This window comes from Lupinus angustifolius, chromosome LG05, assembly GCF_001865875.1.
Source record: "Lupinus angustifolius cultivar Tanjil chromosome LG05, LupAngTanjil_v1.0, whole genome shotgun sequence".
Taxonomy (NCBI): Eukaryota; Viridiplantae; Streptophyta; class Magnoliopsida; order Fabales; family Fabaceae; genus Lupinus; species Lupinus angustifolius.
In genome coordinates, this window is record NC_032013.1 from 2,419,750 (window position 1) to 2,442,637 (window position 22,888).

The 22,888-nt window shown below is 31.6% G+C and overlaps 3 protein-coding genes across 4 annotated transcripts; all 3 read left to right on the top strand.

The window, feature by feature from the left end:
- Positions 7,333-12,516, top strand: LOC109347443 (probable inactive leucine-rich repeat receptor-like protein kinase At3g03770). 2 transcript variants are annotated; one of them, XM_019587302.1, is made up of 7 exons: positions 7,335-9,336; positions 9,534-9,667; positions 10,252-10,492; positions 10,751-10,962; positions 11,051-11,076; positions 11,663-11,774; positions 12,007-12,516. In XM_019587302.1, exons 1-7 carry the CDS (start codon positions 7,986-7,988, stop codon positions 12,229-12,231), a joined length of 2,301 nt encoding a protein of 766 aa, XP_019442847.1. In that variant the 5' UTR covers positions 7,335-7,985; the 3' UTR covers positions 12,232-12,516. The 2 variants fall into 2 exon arrangements, 1 of the variants encoding a protein (XP_019442847.1); XR_002107600.1 differs by lacking the exon at positions 11,051-11,076 and having other exon boundaries at positions 7,333-9,336; positions 12,007-12,031.
- LOC109347444 (SWI/SNF complex component SNF12 homolog) lies at positions 14,471-17,415 on the top strand. Its single transcript, XM_019587303.1, has 2 exons — positions 14,471-16,468; positions 17,021-17,415. Exons 1-2 carry the CDS (start codon positions 14,943-14,945, stop codon positions 17,079-17,081), a joined length of 1,587 nt encoding a protein of 528 aa, XP_019442848.1. The 5' UTR covers positions 14,471-14,942; the 3' UTR covers positions 17,082-17,415.
- On the top strand, positions 20,834-22,665 carry LOC109347445 (calmodulin-3-like). The gene is made up of 2 exons (XM_019587304.1): positions 20,834-20,988; positions 21,971-22,665. Exons 1-2 carry the CDS (start codon positions 20,913-20,915, stop codon positions 22,342-22,344), a joined length of 450 nt encoding a protein of 149 aa, XP_019442849.1. The 5' UTR covers positions 20,834-20,912; the 3' UTR covers positions 22,345-22,665.

The window sequence follows — 22,888 nt, forward strand, 5'->3', positions numbered from 1 at the left end:
TTTTTTGGATAATTATATATATGTACCTACAATCAAGTTTTAACAGTTAGGACATGATAACATCATAATCTGGTTTCATAGTTAAATTTTTGGTTAAGCACATTCTGGTTATGTAATATGGTTATTTAGACCTTTGGTTTAAAAAATATGATGTCCAACAATAAGGTTGTCTATCTTGAGATCCGGAGGTCATGTTTTCACTTCTCTTTCTAGGAAGATAAGTTTACGTATATCTGCCGATTTCAGACTCTGCTGTCTTTTTTATAGTTTGCTGTACAAAGTTCTGATTATTTGTGCAAATGTCAGAACAGTATATAAATTTTAGGACATTTCATATGCAACTTATCTTCTGGCCTTTGGTTGTAGCATTTTTAGACCAGTGACATGCATATAGAGGGTTCTGCCATTTGCATGTAACAAGTGAATGTGCTTATTGAACAAGAACTTGTGACAACAGATACTTTTGTTCCTTCATGCAATGACAAATAATCTTGATATAGGATTCATGGAAAGTACAAGGATTGGTTTTCATAGTTTAATTAGGGGAAATGACCCAATCTCGAAAATTTCATGATCTTACTTATACTTTGTTAATTCATGGAAAGAAATGTGGATAAAAGAACTAAGAAGCAAATGTTCAAAATTAGAAGAATTATTTTGCACATTTTTTGATGTTTTAGAATCAAAGAGTATATGATCTGTATGATTAATAAAGGTAAAATGAAAAGTCTCTAACTTAGACTCTGATAATTACATTCTATACTCAAATGAGAAGTTTGAAAAACACTAGTATATGTAGTTTGTTGGGTCTTTGGCATATAATAGGTTAGAGTTCGTTTGCGAGTTGAGTTTTAGAGAAGAAATAAGGAAAATTGAAGACTTGAAAGTCATGAAGTATATCGGATATGACTCTAAAGTCTCTGATTTTCGTTTATTTCATTCCAAAAATCAACTCGCAAACAAATCCTTATAGTTTTTTACTAAGGAGGCCCATATACCTACAATGAGTTTGTATGTAAGTTCTCTCTCAGTCACAGAAACATCCTTTGCATTAAGCACAATGCACATATCTCCATCTTCATGAGTATAAGTTAGTTTAAATAAGCTAATTCTTCAGTAGTTGATAACACATCAAAATTCCATAAAATGAGAAGCTTGGAAAACCTTGTGTAGTTGTGTGTAATCTCAATTAGCACTTACTTATAACCCATTCTGAGCTAGCTTAATAACTAGATATTGCAAAAGATCTATATTCAATCTGAAACCTTCCTGCATGAAATTGGCTTGTGCTATCATGTTTGAACTTCTCATATAGTTTTTTTTGTTGTTTTTTTAAGATCCTACTTGTTCTTTAGTGGATATAAGTCCGGTAGGCCAGGCACGAAGGCGGGCAAAAAGTCTTCTAAGAGATGTCTGAGTTGAGTTTGGTCTCGCTGGAGGAGGTATCTGAAAAGTTTTTCTGATGATCAAGTTAGTATGAGATTGATGAGAGGTGATAGAGTGCTAAGGTTAAGGAGCAATTACAAATAATAGAGAATAGTGAATATTTCCTTTAGGGGCATTCTCCTATTTATAGTGGTAGGATGAATAATGTAGTCCTTGGCGGGTAATGTCGACGTGGCCGATCATTCGTGTTCATAGGAGGTAGATGAGATTTGCAGACAGCACAACAATATGTTGTTGACAACGTGTCAGGCGGGAGGCATTGGTCTCAGAGTCGGCCTAGTGTGTCCGGCCTATGGCTAGGTATCTGAATAAGGCCAGTCCGGTTAACGTGGAATGCTCAGTTGATTGGGGTGGAACATTACTCATGCTAGTTGATGATAAGCAAGTTGATAAAGATCCGGCCTAGAATATTCTAAATAGTAATAATTATGCTCTGACATGATTTTTTTGGTATAAGTAAATGTATTCCTTCACCTTATAGATACAAAAATAATTTCTTTTGGGGTACATGATTATTCCTCTCAACAATTCTTATGAATTGAACATTTGACTATTTATCTTATTTGGAAATCCAATTAAATCTTACGTAACTAGATCAATATCTTGTTGGTTCACATAATTTAAATGTTATAGAAAAATTACCATTCCAAATTTGAAACATATCCATAAAGAATATGTGCCTAGTAACCATGCCTGTTTACAATTTTACTTTTCAATTAAAAATTCCCCCACCACATAGTAAACATGAAAAGACAATGAATAAAACCAAATAAAGAAGAAGAAACACTTCCTAGTGGGAAGGTTCAAATCACTTTCATGAAATGTGGTCCATTCTCACCATCTTTATCCATTTATCATGTAGTATCTTTAAGACATTATTCCCAAGAAAATCAAAAGTTGTCTTATATGTAATTCAGTGAAAGCTGCAAAATTCTTACTTAAAAGTAAGAGCCTAACTACTTTTTATAAGTGTCTTATAGTTGTCTTTATCTTGTCCCAACATCAAGGAACCTATGTTCCTTTTGACTATAATTCATTATTTGATTTGTTTAGTTCAAGTGGGAAACTCAAAATAGTGATGCTAACATGCTAATTCATATTGTAATATTGAATATTAACATGACGTTACTCTATTAGTGTAAGACTATATTGGATTCTTAAGGTCAAAAGTTTGATTCCTGGAAGCGACATTTGTTAGGAGGAACGATCATTAACCTTGAAAGAGATTAGTTTTTGCCCAAAAAGATGAAGAGATACTTTTAGTAGTATAAAAAATATTATAATATTAAATCCAATGCTTGATACATATAGGATACAACTCATGGTGTGTGGTTCACTCTTTCCTTCTACTTTTTATCATCATTGTATTATTATTATTATTATATTATTATTATTATTATTATTATTATTATTATTATTATTATTATTATTATTATTATTATTATTATTATTATTATTATTATTATTATTATTATTATTATTATTATTATTATTATTATTATTATTATTATTATTATTATTATTATTATTATTATTATTATTATTATTATTATTATTATTATTATTATTATTATTATTATTATTATTATTATTATTATTATTGGGGTTTTGTTATGCTCAAATTTTTAGAGTTTAGTTTAACAAATTAAAGAAGAAAATGTATCACTAAAAAATAGGTATAAAAATCTTAGTTCTTTAATGTTTTCAATTCCTTATTAAACATTTATCTTTTATTTTGTTACTTAATCTCAGCTTTAAGAGCTTAAGATAATAAAGCACTTATTATTATTAGGGTTTGGTTCATATCAACTTTAAGTAGGAGAATATCCACAACTTATGGAGTCCCAAATATATAAAAAATCACCATATATACAGCAAATTTAGTAATTTTTTTTTTGCTAATTAGCTATCATTTGAAAAATAAATCTTAACCACAATTTATGTTGTAGTTAAAGCCTTAAGTAAATAACTACAACTAAACAGTTATATAAAATTTTAAGAGTAATCTTCTTATAAAATCTTCATATACTACGAGAAAGTGACATATATTGTCATTTGTATATCAATCATTGAATAATAAAAAACATTTGTTTATAATTTGAAATAGTTTTTTTTATATTTTTTGTAACCTTGCCAAATTTAATTAACGACCAAGTTGAATATTTGAATTTGTCATATGAATAAGTTGGTTAAAACATAAAATATATGTTTTACCAAAAAAGAAAACATTGAATATGTGATGGAACATGTTGATTTTGGACTTTTGGGTCTTATAATGAAGTGGTGTGTTGGTCCCAGTTGCCGTGTACGTTGGAGGGAATATTATACCATTTATATGATTAAGGATTAATCATTGGAAATATATTTTCATCACTGTGTTAGTATATAAGCATAATAATTACTTAATCTAAAACATTACTTTATTAGATGAAAGACTTTATAGATTAAGTATATTATGCTAATTAATATGAGATTCTTAAGGTATTTCCCTCAATTGATATTTAGCTAATGATAACCCTTTCAATTTTGGTAGTTTCACTTACTTATCAGTATTCAATAATATACTTTAATCCAAACTATACGAAACTTTCAATAATATCACATTTTGTGACACATCTTTCAATAAAATTATAAAAGTATCAAGATGTTATGTACTACGACATAAACAAATGAGAATAGTATAATATAAAGATTTATTTATTAGTTGAGATACACTAATGACTTAATAACCGTATTGAAAATATCTAAGGTAATACTCTTAACCCATTAATTATTATTTTTTGAGTTATTCTCTTACATTTTTTGGTAATGAACTAATCCCTTTGGGAGTGTGTGGGTGCTCTTCCCATCATATGTCATATCAGGAATTGAATTCTTGACATTTTGATCATCTTTGAGATCTAATGGAATTGTACACAATTAGATTAACATCTTGTTGGTTCTAACCCATTGATTTAAAACAAATTCATTTAATTTTAAATTATTAATATATATATTTAGAAAATTGATTAGAGCTATTGGTGTAATTATTATCTATATTGGACTAAAAGCAGGAAGCTGGGTTAAGTCGTGTAATAGAAGTTGGGAAATAGTTTGAGCTTAATAATCATCCATAAATATAGGAATGAAGAAAGAGAAAAGAAAACGAATAAAGTAAGACATTAAAAGTTTGATGAAAATTGTATTATATCTCATCATATCATGAGATAACTTATCTTTTCTGACCAGTAAAAATATGACATATATGCTATTTTGTTTATGTTTAAAAATATTTTTATAAAAAACGATGAAACATGATACATATCATAATTTCACTATCTCCTTATATCAAGAGATACTTATTCCCTTTATATATCTAAGAAAGAGGAACATGGTATCCTATATACGACAGGCTGTACACCGCTTAATGGCCCCTCTCCTATCGCCGTTATAACTGCCATATGTTTCTTCTTTCCTCTTTCCCCATTATACCCCCCACTTTCTATTTTTCCGAGAACATATTTGTTGTCCTGAAAGTGTGCCATTGCATATATTATTTAGTATAATTGACAAGAAAAATATTTAATTATTAAACTTTGCAACATAAATATATTTTTTTAACTCATCACAACAAATAACATATAGAATGATTTGTCGCATCCACTTTCTTTCTTTTTTGGTTGATCACTCTCTACCTTTTCAAGTCACATGTGATTGGCAAAATGACATTATGTTTCCACTTCCCACGATTATGAAATGGAGATATGATATTTTATCTTATAAAATTAACCTACATAATGTTTAAAATATATTGTGACGTGTGAAGTATTTTATAGAAATATAATATGATTACTCAAAATGAAATTAGTGATACCTTAAACTAGAGTATATTTTCCTTCATAAAGTAGAAGGAAATTTGGTACTTTAACAGAAGAAAATTGTTAGGGTCGTTAGAGTTATAAAATGTATTACCAAAATGTGACAATGTGATACCTATATTCTTTCTATGATAATTGCAAAACTTTGTTTTTGAAAAGTGTATAAAGATAATAAAGAAAAGTTATAAAACCCTCTTTCTTTTACCATAAAGAAAGAAATTATGCAAATTTAATAAACAAACTTGACTAAAAGAATAATTCAAATAATGAAATGCTAAACTTTAGGCTCCAACTTGTTATCATAGGTTTTATTACCTAGCTAGTTTATGAGTTGAGTTAGCTCCATTTTGTACTATACAAATGAGTAAAGTTATTTTATTAATTCATTAGTTATAGATATAAGATAAGAAAGATAGAATTATTTTGATAGTTGACATTAATACTTGCCAAAATGTATAATTAATAACTTAGACAAAAAAATCATAATAACTAGATTGTCATTGCATCTTAATTAAGAATCACTCTAATGCAACTTATTATGATTGAGGAGTCCAATAATGAGAGAGAGATATAACTAACTAGTTAAAGAAGAATCACAATAAAGCATATTAAATATCACATATTCATCTAAAACATTAAATTTTTGAGCACATTCATTAATATATTTCTGATTTTATCATTTGTGTTACTCACTCTTAACAAATTAAAGACATGTGTTTGTTCCCTGAATCAAAAGGAGACCATGCTCATATTCTAAAAATACTTGTTTGTAACACTTTATTACTCACCTAACCACTAGTGTGCATAATTGATTCTTATTAAAAGCTTATGACATATGCAATTGCACCCCACTTCACAAATTCTGAATTCTATGTGAATAACTTATAACTCAATATGGACATTAATGAAAGAACAAAAATTGATGTGATTATTTTAGTATGAAATTCTTATTGAATTTGAAGGTGAGGAAAATGACACTTGATTATAAGTATCTTATAGGTAGGGGGCAAACACAAAGCTTCACAAAAGCCACTTTTATTTGTTAATAAGTGACTAATTGTTAGCTGGAATGATTTACACAGGTGAATATCTGATGTCTCCCACTTAGTACCATGACCTTATGAGACAATAGATATGCACCTACATTAAGTGTGCTAACAATTTCCTTTGACGACTTTAATAAATAAAAAATCAACAACCCTTATTGTATAATATAACTAAGACTTTTCCTTAAATTATGTAGTAATTCTCGCCCATCCGAACTTATATGTTACAAGTGGATTTGGATTTTATTGTCATTATCAGATATTGATAAATAATATATATATAAATACTTGTGTAAGTACTATTTGAATTTGATGGGAAAAAATAAAACCATTAAATGATTCACAAATGATAATGTTAACCTTGTATGATATCTTTAAATAATGATATCATTAATTAATCATTAACCATCATTATATAATATAGATAGGGTGAACATGACCAACCTTATCGCTTACCCGATCATCGAACTTAAATATGGTCAGATTTCATTAGGTTCAGAGATATGTTCGAGTTTAAAAATTAGATCCGATTAATATTTAAGGTCGGATAAGAGACGATCATAACATGACCTAAACCGTCTTATGATTACTCATTCATCATGTTTGTACATGTGTATATTAAATTATGTACATATAAAGTAATGATATCTCTTTGGTCGAAAGTATTATTCATTCACCAATTTTTTTTAAATTTTATATACATGATTAATAATATATAAATATATCATATCATATATCACACTAGATAACTATAATAATAAATGATACTGAAAAGATTTAATCTAAAAGAGTATATATTATATTTAATCGTGTATACGATAAGTCCAAGTTTAAAGAGGACTTGATCGACATTTAGGGTCAAATCAACTTCTAACTTAATACAAAGTTTGGGTTAAAAATAATCCGACCAATATGTAGGGCCGAGTAAGGAAAAGCCTTACCATAAAAAATGAATAGTTAAATTATGTTCACGTGGACATGACTCTGCTCTTCTCTCTGCCCTGTTCTTCTCATCACCCCCTATAACAACAAACACCATTAATTGCAGCATTGATACCATTTCACTAAAATGCACTAAATGCTTTGGACTTATCAGTGTTCAATGCTTCACCATTTTCCAACTACCACCCTCACCTCTCTTCATTCAACACAACACAACACAACTCCATTATTATTATAACCATCAAATTCCACACCACCCAATTCCATTGCATCTTTTTTCATCACCCTTTTTACTCTCTCCTACCACCACTACCTTTAAATTCACCTTCCTTAATCTGGGTCCTTTTTTGTTTTTCTTCTCAGGTGTTCTGTGACGTAAAGTTACATTCTTTGCATATTATATAATAATATTAATATTTAGGGACTATATGGTGCAATATTTGAATCTTTTCATCAAAATTCTCTTCTGGGTTGTTTACTTTTGAAACAAAATGTGTAATTTTCACTTCAATATGTTTCAAGTTTGAAGGATCTATTTTGAGTCTTTTTGAGTTTTGATATTCTACATGTTTGGTGTGTATTATTTGATTTTATTTTCTGTGAAAAAATGAATCTTTTGTGTTGAATTTAGAACTAGAACTAGTTAGATGTGCAACTTCATGAACTTTGGTGCCTAATACTTCAAACTGTTTCAATGAGACAATTTTACTTTTATCTTTTGGTTCTTTCTTTCTTTGTGTTCATTCCAAAAACTCATGAGCTAGAACAAGGTGAGACACAAGTGTTGTTACAATTAAGGAATTATTTAGAGTACCCTTCATCTTTGCAAATTTGGGAAAATTACTATTGGGACCTATGTAGTGTTCCTTCATCTGCATACATGAGCATTAAATGTCAGGATAATGTAGTAACTGAGCTTAAAATTATGGGAGATAAATCATTGAAGCCATCATCAAGGTTCAGTGGATTCACTGTTCCAAATAAGACACTATCTATGAATTTCACCATTGATTCATTTTTCACCACTTTGACAAGGTTAACAAGCTTAAGAGTTCTTAACTTGGTGTCTTTGGGGCTTTGGGGGGAATTACCTGATATGATTCATAGGTTGTCTTTGCTTGAAGTTTTGGACTTGAGCTCAAATTTCTTGTTTGGTGCTATCCCTCCAAGAATGTCGAAAATGGTAAAGCTTCATACACTAGCACTCGATGACAATTATTTTAATACCACTATGCCGGATTGGTTTGATTCATTGTCTAATCTAAGTGTGTTGAGTTTGAAGAGTAACTACTTAAAGGGTTCATTCCCCTCATCACTATGCAAAATTAAGTCACTTGAAGTTATTTCCTTGTCACACAATCAGCTTTCTGGTGGATTGCCTAGTCTCAGTAATCTCACTGGCTTACATGTTTTGGACTTGAGAGAAAATCATTTAGATTCTGAGCTACCGACTTTGCCGAAAGCAGTAGTCACTGTTCTTATGAGCAACAACTCATTCTCAGGAGAGATTCCGAGGCAGTTTAGAGAATTGAGTCAGCTTCAACACCTAGATCTTTCATCGAACCATCTCAGTGGGGTACCCCTATCTGCATTGTTCTCTTTGCCAAGCATAAGTTATTTGAATCTAGCAAGAAATGTGCTGAGTGGTTCCCTTGTGGAAAAACTAAGTTGCGGCAGCGAACTCGGGTTTGTGGATATTTCTGGCAACAAGTTACATGGTGGACTTCCTTCTTGCTTGGCCAACACTTCTGGTAGAAGAGTTGTTAAATATGGTGGAAATTGTTTATCTGTCGAGTCTCAGCCTCAAGGACGACGGTCTTATTGTAAAGAGTCCAGTTCGGTATGGAAAAAATTCAAGGCATGGGAAATAGCTGCAGCTGTGGCCATTATCGTTGTACTTGTTATTGTGATTTTGGTGTTCGGAATTTACTTATGCAAAAAAATTCATTTGAGAAAGACAACTGAGGAGGTTGTGTTGCCTAAGCTTGTCCAAGATAACTCCACAACAAGGACAGGGGTTTCATCCGAAATCCTTGCAAGTGCTAGTAAGTACACTGGATAGGGAGTAAGAATAATTCTATTCTATGCACACATTTAGTATCTCACCTTTTGACTGTTCGCACCATCCAATTTTCGCCGATTTCACCGTTTTTCTGCATTTACACTTTAGTTTGTTGAATTATTCAGACTCTAACCGGACATGTGCACTTCTAAGATACTGATGTCTTACTATCACTTTCAGGACTTATTTCACAAGCAATGAAGCTAGGGACACAATCTACTCCAAGTTGTCGACAGATTTCAATCGAAGAACTGAAGGAGGCCACAAAAAACTTTGACATGTCAACTTATATTGGTGGAGGCTCCATAGGGAAGGTACCCTTCAATCACTCAAAGTGTTGTTAAATTCTTCATAAGTGATTATTCATCAGAATGGAAGATTTTCCTTTTCCTTTCGTCTTTGTTAAATGCTTTTATCAGATGACAAGTTGATAAAAATTCGGAAGTGGGAAACCTTCTGCAAGAAGGGGCTTGTCCCTATGAATACTCCAATTCAAGGTTTTAAATTGCAATATGCAACCGCAATTGTTACTGCAATATTGTGGTTTTGGCAATCTCCGCACATGCATTGCAATTTGCATCCACAATTGTGGCTATATTTTTCCACTATTGCGGTAAACGGAACATAACTGTGACCACAAATGCAACCACAATTTAAAACCATGCTCCAACCATCTTCTTGCTATAATTTCTTTACTTTTATGGAAAGTTGCAATGTCTAAGATCATTGGCATGATTGCACCATCCATATGTGCAATCTAATAGTAATTGTTTTTAGCTCTTTAATCCTTTCTTAGAAGGTCAAATGATTTTATAACCATATTAAGAGACATAAGAAAATTTTGCAAAACTCATTTCCTAATTCCTATGCTCACTTTTAATTCACTGCTAAATTTCAGCTATACAAAGGTAAACTAGAGAACGGTTCCTCCGTGATCATACGATCTCTGGCTCTGTCAAAGAAATGCTCAATTCAAAATCTTAAATCTCGTCTGGATTTACTCTCAAAGCTTCAACATCCAAATTTGGTTAGCCTCTTGGGCCATTGTATTGATGCTGCACAAGATAATTACACTAACCACAAACTTCATCTTGTATATGAGTACATGCCGAATGGGAATTATCGTACCTATCTGTCAGGTTAGTATGGCATTGTAATATGTATATCGAAAATTGCAAAAAGATTCACTTACTGCTTCCCTCCTTGTCTCTTTGACCTCAGAATTCTTATTTTTTTGTTATTGATGGCTGCATAAATCGTAATAATTATATTTTGATATGTTTACAACACATCCAACCTTCATATTTCATAACCTCTATATTTTTATTACATGGTCCATTTTAGCTTTCTGTTTTCGAGGATTCAATCCACTAATCTTGCTTTATACAAACATGCAGAATTCACTACAGGGAAAGCACTTAAGTGGTCCGATAGATTGGCAATTTTAATTGGAGTCGCCAAGGCTGTGCATTTCTTACATACCGGTGTTATACCAGGTTGTTTTAGTAACCAATTAAAGACAAAAAATGTTTTACTTGACGAGCACCGCATCCCAAAACTAAGTGACTATGGCATGTCTATCATCACAGAAGAGATCGAAAAGTTTGAGGTATGTTTTCTGGCAATTCAATATCGCTTTGTAACCTTGATCTGATATGATTGATCCTCAAGCGACTTCTTCTTTCCGTGTTTTACAGGCAAAGGGAGAGAAACCAAAATCATGGTATGGAACTAGGAATACAGTAACATTTTTTACTTCAGTGGAACAACTTGCATCTGTATTCTTAACTACCTTGTTGGGATTAATATTATACACAAGTCAATAGCACTGCCCTTGTTAATCATCTTTACCGTAACTCTCTTCACTGCTTAATCCATGTTCCTCCTTGCTGTATTTGTTCAATACCTCAATCGGTGTATTTTATTGCCGTCGTGATAAGCCACCAACATCACTATAAACTCTGTACTCTATCGTCTCTGTGGTCACTGACAGCTTAAATCTCACTCATGACTAATGCCATTGGCTTAGCATCACCAACACAATTATGCTTAGTTTTCACTCATATGGGCATTTGCTTACATTTTTTCGTTTTCGAGCTATTTCCTTTATGCTACTTCACTCCTAATTGCCACTACCTCTGTCAACATGCTTTATTTAATCATCGAAAAGTTTTATTTTCACCCTTCATTATACATTGAGTGTATGAAAAAATGGAATACTCAACTAGATGTGGTTTGAAATTAAGTTTTATGCTTAAACAATTTTATATATCTCAATATCCAACAGATAGTTCTCTTTTTTCTTGCAGCCAAGGAACGAAATTGGGGGATGATGTTTATAATTTTGGATTCATATTGCTCGAATCACTTGTCGGACCGGTAGCAAGTGATAAAGGAGAAACATTTTTCCTAAATGAAAAGGTTAGACAAATATTTTGAGAACATCTAGTTTTACTTTGTGGATGAATAAAACTTTGTACTCCTGATTTTGTACTCCTATATAAGGAAAATTCCCATAATTCATTTTTCATTGTGCTAATTCCATGCATTTATCAATATTTTGATAAGTAACACTATTGATGTTTCTAACCCGAAAATTTATAATGGTATGAAAATAGTTCATTGCTTTAAGACCTGCATTTGTGAACCACAGGCATCATTTGACAGTCAAGATGGTAGAAAAAAGATTGTAGATCCTATAGTGTTAACAACATGCTCTCAAGAATCATTATCAATTGCGATATCTATAACAACAAAATGCATATCTCCGGATTCGGCATCTCGTCCTTCTTTCGAAGATGTCTTATGGAACTTACAATATGCAGCTCAAGTGCAAGCCACAGCAGATGCAGATCAGAAATCAGATTCTCCATCATAGCTCAGAGTTTGTATGAGCCACAAAGCTAAAGGTTCAAGTCATTCATTGCTTCTCCAACAGGAATTGTGAATGTTCATTGCAATTATAAATATATAGATGTTAACAAATTTTCTTATTCTTCTAGAGTTTTATAGGACAGAGCTAGTTAGGATTCATATACCTTTTAGAAACAGGAAAAGAAGTTGGAATTTCATGCAAACCATAAAGTTGACAAAAGTATTGCTAGGATGAAGGTTCCTAAAAGAGTTAGTGAAAATTGTAATCATGAAAAAGTTGAATTCTGTGCATTACAAGGGTAGAAGATGGGCTCCCATTAAACTGACACTCATTATAGATAGAAGATGGGCTCCCATTAGTAATCGGGAGCACATCTGTTGTCTCTTAAGTTGGGTAACTGTATGTACCATTGTCGTCATGTGATTGGTTGAAAATATATATTTAAATATGATGAATTAACTATTTTTCTAACCAATTACAACTGATAGTATATACAATGATATAACTTGTGAAATAGCAGATCAATACCCTTAATAATTATGATGAATTGATAGATAAAATAGAAGAAATTTATGTATTTTTTTTAAACTAGATTAAATTGAAAAAACACGTTCTAGTAACAATAGGACAATGTGGTGAAAGGGGAAAATGCACGTAATGGTTGGTAGTGTCATGTGAGAAGCATTTGACTAAACAAGTAAACATGGGCAATTAGTAGTGTGTTAGGGTAAAAGTTAATGATAATCAAATATGGATGATATCGTGAGAATGTATAAAATTCATTTGGTTAATGTATATTTCCGAAAATGTATATGGCTAAAACTAGCATAACCACATTACTAATTCCCCAATGTTGTTTTTTGGATGGTGTCCTTATAGAAAGACTAAGGCTATGTTTAGTTAAGGAATGAAAGTGGAAGGAAAAAAGTAAAAGAAAAGAAAAGTAGTGAAAAAGGAGATGATAATTTTATTATTTTGTATGATTGAAAATGAAAGAAAAGTGATAGGAAAGAAAATGTAGGTTTAAACCTAATATATTTAAAATAACATAAGTGCCCTCGTTATATAAAGTATACCTCGTTATATAAATAATTTATTTTTAATAATATTGATTAATATTTTTAAGGAACATGTAAAGTATAAACTAAGTTTAATATAACAATTTTTGTGTATAAAGTTTAATAAAAATCATTCCACTAATGCATCTAAATAAAGTATACCTCGTGTTTGACAATCACTTTTATATTTCTTACAATCTCACTTCTATACATTTGCATATTGTCTTTCTAATTTATTTATTATTTGTCATTTTTTGGTAATTTTAAGTAATTATGTTTGTTTTTTCTTGTCACTCCATTTTTAAAAAAAATACATTATTACTATTTATTATGAGTTTAAAAGTAATGAAAATAAAATTAAGTTAATTAATATCATAAAAATGACCATAAACAAATAATTTCACTATATTGTATTTATATTCACATAGATTATGGTTATTTCAATTCCTTCATTGTGGAAAGGCAAATTTGAAATTTTTTATGGTTTTATCTCCTTTCTTCATTTTTTTCACAAACTAGGGAGAAAAACTTTTTGTGTTGGACCCATGTATATTTTTTCTTTTCCCTCATTTGTAGTGTTGAACTAAATGATGTAAAATGACTCTTTTCGTAGGAATGACACAAAAACCCGACTAATAAGTACCCGTGAAAATACTCACAATGGGTGCCCACTAATACAAAATTTAGTTTTTAATTAAATTTTTATATATATTATAGTTTTTTATTATTATTTTAAGATTATATATCATATACTTTATTATTATTTCATGATAAATTACATCTATTCGATTATGATCATAACTTTATCATATTAAAATCATACTGTTTATATAATAATTTTTTTTACATATTAATTATTACAAAATATATAAATGTATCATTAAAATAAAAAATTCGTTAGATACCCATAAATAAGCTATAAACATGAGTACATGTAAATATTGGCGTTTAGAGACAATAAAACACTACTTGTCTTTGGTGGCACATGTTGCTATCCTTACCAAAAAGTAATCATTGTGGACACTATTAAAAAATAAAAGAATAAAGAATTAGCATCCTATATTCTAAAGAAAAATAAATGCATGACAAAGAAAATATTTTATTTAATAATAATTCATCTAGAAGGTTTACAAATCATATATCAATTGTTGTTTAAGTGGATTTTGTAAAATAAAACTGTCATGACAATATTTCATTTAAGTCAAAAGAGAAAAGAAAATCTTGCTTGACCAAAACGACACCGTAAAAGGAAGCAAAGCATTAGAAGTGAAACGCTTCTCCTAACCCTAACTCACCACCACCGCCATTGTCGACCTTCCCTGAAACAACGAACCTCAATCTCTCTCTCTCTCTCTCTCTCTCTCTCTCTCTCTCTCACCCTCTCTTCTTCAACACTCTCACTCCTCAATTTTCACTATCCTCGATTTCGAGGTAAAAACTACTCGATCCACAATCAGATTCAGATTTTCCTTTTTTCAATTTCAAAACCATCGAGTCACATTAATTTGAAATTCAACACTCGATTTTTCATTGGGTATGCCCCACTTGGTTACGCTGTTAAGATCCGCACTTAAAGTTAAGATCTTTACTTCTGGGTATTAATAAAAATTACATTTTTATTTATTTTTTATACATTGATTAGGGTTGTAGATAGTGATGTCTGTTAACAATAATAACCCTTCAAAGGGAATTGGATCATCTTCTTCAACCTTTGGAAATGGATCCACTTCAAACCCTGGATTTTCACAATCCCAAATTGGTGCTGGTTTTCAAGGACAATTTCCAATTTCCCAAGCTCATGCAATTGCACAAGCACAATCTAAAGCTGTTCATGCTCAAGCTGCTGCTGCAGCTCATGCTCAGCTTCAGGCTCATTTACAAGCTCAAGGCTTGATGAATCTTAACCAGAGTCAGTCTGGTGGTGGTTTAGGGAACGTGTCTGGTTCGGCACCTGGTAATCCTAGTGGGAAGCGTATGCCTTTGAAACCCCCTATGCGTCCCGTTGGATTTTCGCCTGGGAATAGCTTCTCGCCTTTGAGGCCGATGGAACTCACGCCTGCTGCGTTGAATAGAAGGAAGAAGCAGAAGCTCCCTGAAAAACAGCTGCACGAGAAAGTGGCGGCTATGCTGCCTGAGTCTGCTATGTACACTCAGCTTCTCGAGTTTGAGTCTCGTGTTGATGCTGCGCTTTCTAGAAAGAAGGTTGATATCCAGGAAGCGCTTAAGAATCCACCTTGTATTCAGAAAACGCTCCGGATATATGTTTTTAATACTTTTAGTAATCAAAACTGTACAATTCCGAAGAAGGTGAATGCTGAGCCGCCTACCTGGACGCTGAAGATAGTTGGGAGGATATTGGAAGATGGTGTAGACCCTGATCAGCCAGGAGTAGTTCAGAAGTCATCTGCATTGTATCCGAAGTTCTCAGCTTTCTTCAAAAGAGTAACCATTTCTTTGGATCAGAAACTCTATCCTGAAAATCACGTGATTATATGGGATAATTCTCGATCACCTGTTCCTCACGAAGGTTTTGAAGTTAAGAGGAAAGGAGACAAAGAATTCACAGCGAGTATTCGGTTGGAAATGAATTATGTACCTGAGAAGTTTAAGCTATCACAAGCATTGACAGAAGTTCTTGGTATTGAGGTTGATACCCGGCCAAGAGTTATTGCTGCTATCTGGCATTATGTGAAGGCCAGGAAATTGCAAAACCCAAATGATCCTTCTTTTTTTCACTGTGATCCACCTCTTCAGAAAGTATTTGGGGATGAAAAGATGAAGTTTACAATGGTTTCACAGAAAATATCACACCATTTGTTCCCTCCGCAGCCTATACTGTTGGAGCATAGGATTAAGCTTTCAGAAAACAGTCCACCCGGAACTGCTTGTTATGATGTGACGGTTGATGTTCCTTTTCCTATTCAGAGGGAGTTGTCTGCATTATTGGCTAATGTGGAGAAGAATAAAGAGATTGATACATGCGATGAAGCAATATGTGGAATCATTAGAAAAATCCATGAGCACCGTAGGAGACGAGCATTCTTTCTTGGTTTCAGTCAATCTCCAGTAGAATTTATTAATGCCTTGATTGAGTCTCAGAGCAAGGATTTGAAACTTGTAGCTGGAGAACCCAGTCGCAATGCCGAAAAAGAGCGTCATTCAGATTTCTTCAACCAACCATGGTAAGCTTTAGCATTTTTTTCATTTATTGTTCTGTTTTACTTTTGTTTGCATTTAAAAATAATTCCACTACCATCCATTTGACTTGATTATGATTGACCTGAAGACAACACTAATTTAGAATCCAGCTTTATTCGTAAGTTAGTTATTACCGTCCTTTCCCTGAATTGCGCCTTAGGATAGAATGACTAATTTATTTTAATTGGACTTAAATACTTCCCTTCATCCTATATGGCCATGGGATGATTTTGATTCATTTCATTTGAAATTACTAAAATGGTTTTGGTATCGGCAATGGCAATGGTTAAGGAACCTAGGTTAGCTTTTACCGGAAAACTAAATATATAATTTTTAAAATTCATGAAGTATACTAGTTTGCAATAAAAGCTTACGCAATTACTAAAATTGCATTATGTGCTTTTCCTTTTGTTCATCTGCCACGTAAATTTAGATATAAACTGGGTTTATGTTCATTTCCTTCAAGATCATGCAAATACATAATCAGTTACCACCACCACTATGAAATTTTATATCTTGTTTGACAACTTGAACAGGGTTGAAGATGCTGTTATTCGCTATTTGAATCGCAAACCGGATGCACCTGGAAGCACATAACACCAGTAATAGTAAGTGCTTGATTTGATGGGCTTTGATTTAAATCATTCACCCCTTTTGGTGATGCATATAAAGATAGCTATGAGAAATTCCGAGGTTGCTATGTTCCTTGCTTGTATCATTGGACTGAAAGGAATAACGGCATTTCATTATTGAAAAAATGTACTGGGAATTGATGTTATAATCTTCAGTTGTTTTATGACAACTTAGGTGAAGAGATAAAAAATGTTGTAAGCCATGATTGTTATTTATTGTAAGTAGGTTCTCTTGACATTGATTGTTAGACCACGTCACTTCTATTATAAATGTTATGTTGAGATGAAGTTATGTTCTATTATTCATGTGTCATAATGTCATATCCATTTTCGTTATGTTCTGTTATCTCGGATAATAGCGCGTTGTTCCATCCTTTCATCCATTTTCGTCCCGTGTTCTTCATCAACAACATCGGGGCGAAGATGAAATTAAAGTGATGGAGGGCATAAGAGGGGGTATGCAAACATAGAAAGGAGTTAGGTGAAAGGTGTGGAAAACAGAGAGAGGAATTTAGATATTAAAAACCTTTGGATGAAGTTGATACTTCAGCCAATGTAAATAGAAAGGAAAAGCTCCAATTACACAATTTAACTTTACCACATGTAATTTTGGTCCTTCAACTTTCACAGTAAGGAACAAATTCCTTTTGGTCCTTCAACTTTCACAGCGCAATAAATTCCTGAACTCTAAAAAAAGTGATATAAAAATACAAATTTGTGACAAAGCTTATGTGACACTAGGCTTTGATGGGGAATTATGAGAAAAGGGGTAGGAGAGAGATCAAAAGGTTAGGAAGGGGAGGAAGGGAAAAGGAAAGAAATCTCTTCCTTTGTTTGGGAGTATGATATTTAGATGAGGGAAGGTAAACTAATGATAATGTAAGAATATTTTTTTATTTTTTCTTTAGAAATGTAATTAACAATGAGAAATGAACAATAATGTATAATTATATAATATTATTAAAAATATTTAGATATTTTGACATTTTATTTCCAAAAAACCTCAAATTGTGGAACTTTAAAAAATAAACACATAGAGGGTTTTGGAGGGTTTGAGAAACCCTTCAAAATCTTCGATTCTCCTTCATTCAATACTTTTCAAAGTTATATCTTCTCATTTCTTACCCTCCAAAACTCCACTCTCAAACAAAGCCTAAAGTTTTGTTTACGAGTTGAGTCTTGGAGGGAAAGAAAATGAAATAGAAGGCTTGTAAGTCATGAAATATACTTGTGAGATGACTCACAAATTTACTCTTTCTATTTCTTCTCCTTCAGAATTAAACTCTCAAACAGGCTCTCAGTGTTTAAAAATTAACTTTTCATTTAGTCCACTTAACTAATTTTAATTAGAAACGGATTCAAGTTTTTAAAAGAAAAATCATAAGCAAACTTAGAATAACTTTCAAGTCATTATTTCTTATGTGGCTTAGCAGAGCCGAACTCAGCTCATTTTGATTTGTTTATAGCTCTATAAGTACTGGCTAATAAATCATATTTCTCCAAACACTTGATCTATATTAATATTAACATGTAAAGTTAAAATATGACTAATGTGATTAAGGGATAATTAAGTAATTGAATATTTATAATTTTTATATCTCAACCACTTTATCTTTTATTATATCTAATATTTTTATGATTGTCTTTGTTTAAGGGGAATATTTTTACAATTGAATCTATAACCTTTATTTCATATAAAAAAGCAAGTAATCTCCAAGTGGATTAATTTGCATTCTGGTTCGGGAAGATCACCACTTGTATGAGCTGGACACGAGACTCCTACACGGTGGGATATGAGGAGGATGAATATACATGACCTTGCTTTTACAAGTGAAGAGGTTTCTTCTAAGATTTCAGCTCTGGACTAATATATCAAATTAAATATTTAAAATAATAAATAATATTGATAAGACTATATAAAAATAGGAATGTATTAATTTTAATCGGGCCTAATATTACGTTCAGGTTGAAAAATTAGATCGATTGACATTTATGGCCACGTTAACCTTAAAATATAGGACTAAATTCAAAATTAAAAAATAATTTAAACATTTAGGTCTTCCCAAATAGGGGTGTTAATAAAACCAAAAAATGACCTAGAACAAACTGAAAAAACCTAATATGATTAGATTGTGTCAGATTAATTTTTAAAAATCGATTCGTTTGGTTCAGTTTTTGGATCCAACTCTGAGAACTAGGTTGGTTCAAACCAAACCACATTAATTTAGCTCATTGGGAATACGCATAAACAAAATTATATGTTTAAGTGTTTAACATTTTAGTTCAAGATCATTTTCATACCTATCTTTTTCAATTTTATTAAAGAAAAAGAATTATACCACAGACAAAATAAAAGTACAAAGTTCCTAGAAAAGAGAGAAAACCCAAAGAAAACCTCTTATATACAAAACCCACCCAAAGAGAACTAGAAAAAGACATACGCAAAACTCAGATAAGAAGAGAAAATTTAACAATACTACTCTAAACTTATGATTTGGTTAGAATTTCATGTAAACCAAGACATATTAATAGACTTGTGCCTTCGGTTGATCCATATTCAAGACTTGAGCTTAATATCATCTGTTAAATCCTACAAGCATGCTTGCTTGAGGTTGAAAACCAAATTGTTCCTACAAATCTAAAGGGACCAAATTTCAACCATCCAAATTACCGAAAAAACTTATTGTAGAATCTTACTAAAAGGAAATGTTGCAAAAGATGCTCCTTACCGCTTGGGGTTAAAATCACAACAAAATCCAACCACGGATAGAGAGGCTGCCAAACATGGTAAGAAAAGTGAAAGGAAAAAAACAAATGATTCACATATTCTTGTTGAGCATTACACCCGTGCCACTGATATTAACACCTTTTTTGGGGCTAAATTCAACTTACAAGGAATTCTATCCAATAGAATCCTCCAAGCAAGCATTCGAGCCTTCAAAAGCGCGAAGGAAGACCAAATATATTTAAGTTGTTAGATCTGTTTTATCTTAATATACACTACAATGAAGAAAGAAATCAATGTTAACAGTCAGTTTATCCAATTATTTCTTTTTTTAAAATGAGAATATTTTATTGTATAATATCCTTATCCATTGTCGTGATCCTAATTATGTTGTGGTATTTAATATAATAATTTTTTATAGTTATGCAATAGTTGTTTGTGTGTTTATATTAACAAGGTAGTAGGTACAAAGTTATGAATTTATAGTGTTATATCTTTATAGTGTATATAAACAATATTGTAATAAAGTTGTGACACTATTAACATGAATGCATGTAAACTTGTCATTTTAAAGTGTATTAGACTTATATTTTAGTCATGTTTCTGATTTTGAAGTGTATGGTAGAGTTTCAATCTTTTATAAAAAAATCAGTCTAAACTCATCCAAATCGCACATAATCTAAATCGGATTAAATCAAATGTCTTGAAACAAACTAAAACTGATCGAACTGACCACGAACACCCGACCCCAAACCCACAACCCAAATTTTATCTCTCAAATTTATATGAAAAATGATATAAGTGATCTTATCCCTATAAAAATGATATATTTATTGCTTGGTGGATAAAAAAGGGAAAAAATAAGCATGAGAAAAAAACAAGAGAAAGAGTGAAAAAAAGTTAAAAAAAAGAAGAAGGTGAAATAGAATATATATATATATATATATATATATATATATATAAATATAATTCAACGCCACCTTAGGTTTGAATATTGAAAATAACGCATTTTTATCTATTTTTGTTGATCACAAATCACAATTATCATTCATTATAACAACAAGAACAACAATGGCGGATCATCTCACTGATGAACAGATCGCAGAGTTCAAAGAAGCTTTCAGCTTGTTCGACAAGGATGGCGATGGTTGATTCCTATCATCTTTCTCTTTTTTTATTTTTATTTTATTTTTTATTTTTATTTAATTTATGCATCACTTATTTTCCTAGATCTATCTTTTTATGTTTGATTTTTTACCTTATTTTGAAGAAGATTCAGATCTCGATTTTTCTTTTTATATATTGTTTTATGTTATTTTGCTACTTTCAATTGATTAGGAGTTGTTTTTTTAAGTGTCTCTGTGTAATTTTTGTTTTTTAAGAGTTTCATTTTTTATCTTATAATTTTTTCTCTTTGGAATAATACTAACTTCTTACCTTAGTTCCTCAAATTATAAGCACTTTCAAAATAGTATCTAATTTTAGGAAATTATTACATATCTATGCCTGAAAAATATGAAAACTCCATTAGAATTAAACTTGTTTTTTGTACAAATTTGACTTATCAAAATGGCTAATTTGAACATGTTTCTTTTAATGGTTTCAGGAATTAATACATACATTAGTTTCTTAAAATCAGGAATACTATTACAATTGGTAGTTACAACATATGCAATTAGAATAAAGATTCATACTGGAAACAATTTCTCCGGAAAAAAATGAACCCAGACCCCACTAGATAGAAGCCTTGTGCACCGGAGCGCTCTTTGTATATAGATATTTTTTTAATAAGTATGTAGATATTGTTTTTGGTATGTTATTTACTACAGCTTTGTTTCAAATGATTGTAGCACATTGGAAAAGGGGAAAGAGAAACAAATTATAGTGGAGGACTCATTTTTCTTTTTCTTTTTTCTTATCATTAATTTGTAGGATACAGATAGTAGATAAGAACTACTTAAAAAAAAACTCTAATTGATAATGTTTAACTGATATGCGTTGACATTGGCAATCTCTGTTAAAGTATTATCGATCTCTTTGCGGATATGATTGATGTATACATTGTGCATGATGCTGTGAATTAATTTGAACCTATGGTTGATTGAATTCGATATTGTATGAACTTGCAGGTTCCATCACAACCAAGGAGCTTGGAACTGTTATGCGATCGTTGGGGCAGAACCCAACTGAGGCAGAGCTGCAGGACATGATTAATGAGGTAGATGCTGATGGAAATGGAACCATCGACTTTCCCGAGTTTTTGAACCTTATGGCAAGGAAGATGAAGGACACTGATTCTGAGGAGGAACTGAAGGAGGCATTCCGGGTTTTCGACAAGGATCAGAATGGTTTCATTTCAGCTGCTGAGCTCCGCCATGTGATGACCAACCTTGGGGAGAAGCTTACTGATGAAGAAGTTGACGAGATGATTCGAGAAGCTGATGTTGATGGTGACGGCCAAATAAACTATGATGAATTTGTTAAGGTTATGATGGCCAAGTGAGATCACAACTTGTCCAGTAAAACCTAAATGAACAAAATGAGTCATAAGAAATGACAAACAAAAAGGACAAGGTTGGCTTGTTAATCCTAGTTCTAGTTCCATGTCCTTTCTTCTTTCTACATTTTTAGTTGATAGTTTTGAATCCAACCTTCACTTAGTGCTATTGATTGTGGTGGAAATTGGAATGATATTTTTCTAGTTTGTTTTGCAAAAAGTGGAAAACGTTTGTGATGTTTATGTAAACTTTGCTTTCTACTACTCATTTTTGGTGAATGGTGATGAATCTTGTTATGATATTTGGCATGCAGCTTCCCAGTACAACAATCTTAATTTCATTAATTGTTCAAGATAGAACATTATTATTTCATTTGATCCATGTAGTCGACTTCATCGAGTAGAATGAAAACCTGGTTGATATTATCGTCAAGATTAGCAATGCAGGTAGTGTTATGTTTTACTAACAACTCAAGTTTTGATAGAAAGAATTTCTTGTAACTTAACTCATACACATTTGGATTGAGTAGTTTTAGGTGGGATTACTAAG

Bases quoted from the DNA above. Each gene is read 5' to 3' on its own strand.
- LOC109347443 (XM_019587302.1), top strand. From the start codon at position 7,986: ATGAGACAATTTTACTTTTATCTTTTGGTTCTTTCTTTCTTTGTGTTC. The intron at 10,963-11,050 runs GTATGTTTTCTG...CGTGTTTTACAG, and splicing joins AAGAGATCGAAAAGTTTGAG to GCAAAGGGAGAGAAACCAAA. The intron at 11,775-12,006 runs GTTAGACAAATA...TGTGAACCACAG, and splicing joins CATTTTTCCTAAATGAAAAG to GCATCATTTGACAGTCAAGA.
- LOC109347444 (XM_019587303.1), top strand. From the start codon at position 14,943: ATGTCTGTTAACAATAATAACCCTTCAAAGGGAATTGGATCATCTTCT. The intron at 16,469-17,020 runs GTAAGCTTTAGC...CAACTTGAACAG, and splicing joins GATTTCTTCAACCAACCATG to GGTTGAAGATGCTGTTATTC.
- LOC109347445 (XM_019587304.1), top strand. From the start codon at position 20,913: ATGGCGGATCATCTCACTGATGAACAGATCGCAGAGTTCAAAGAAGCT. The intron at 20,989-21,970 runs GTTGATTCCTAT...ATGAACTTGCAG, and splicing joins GTTCGACAAGGATGGCGATG to GTTCCATCACAACCAAGGAG.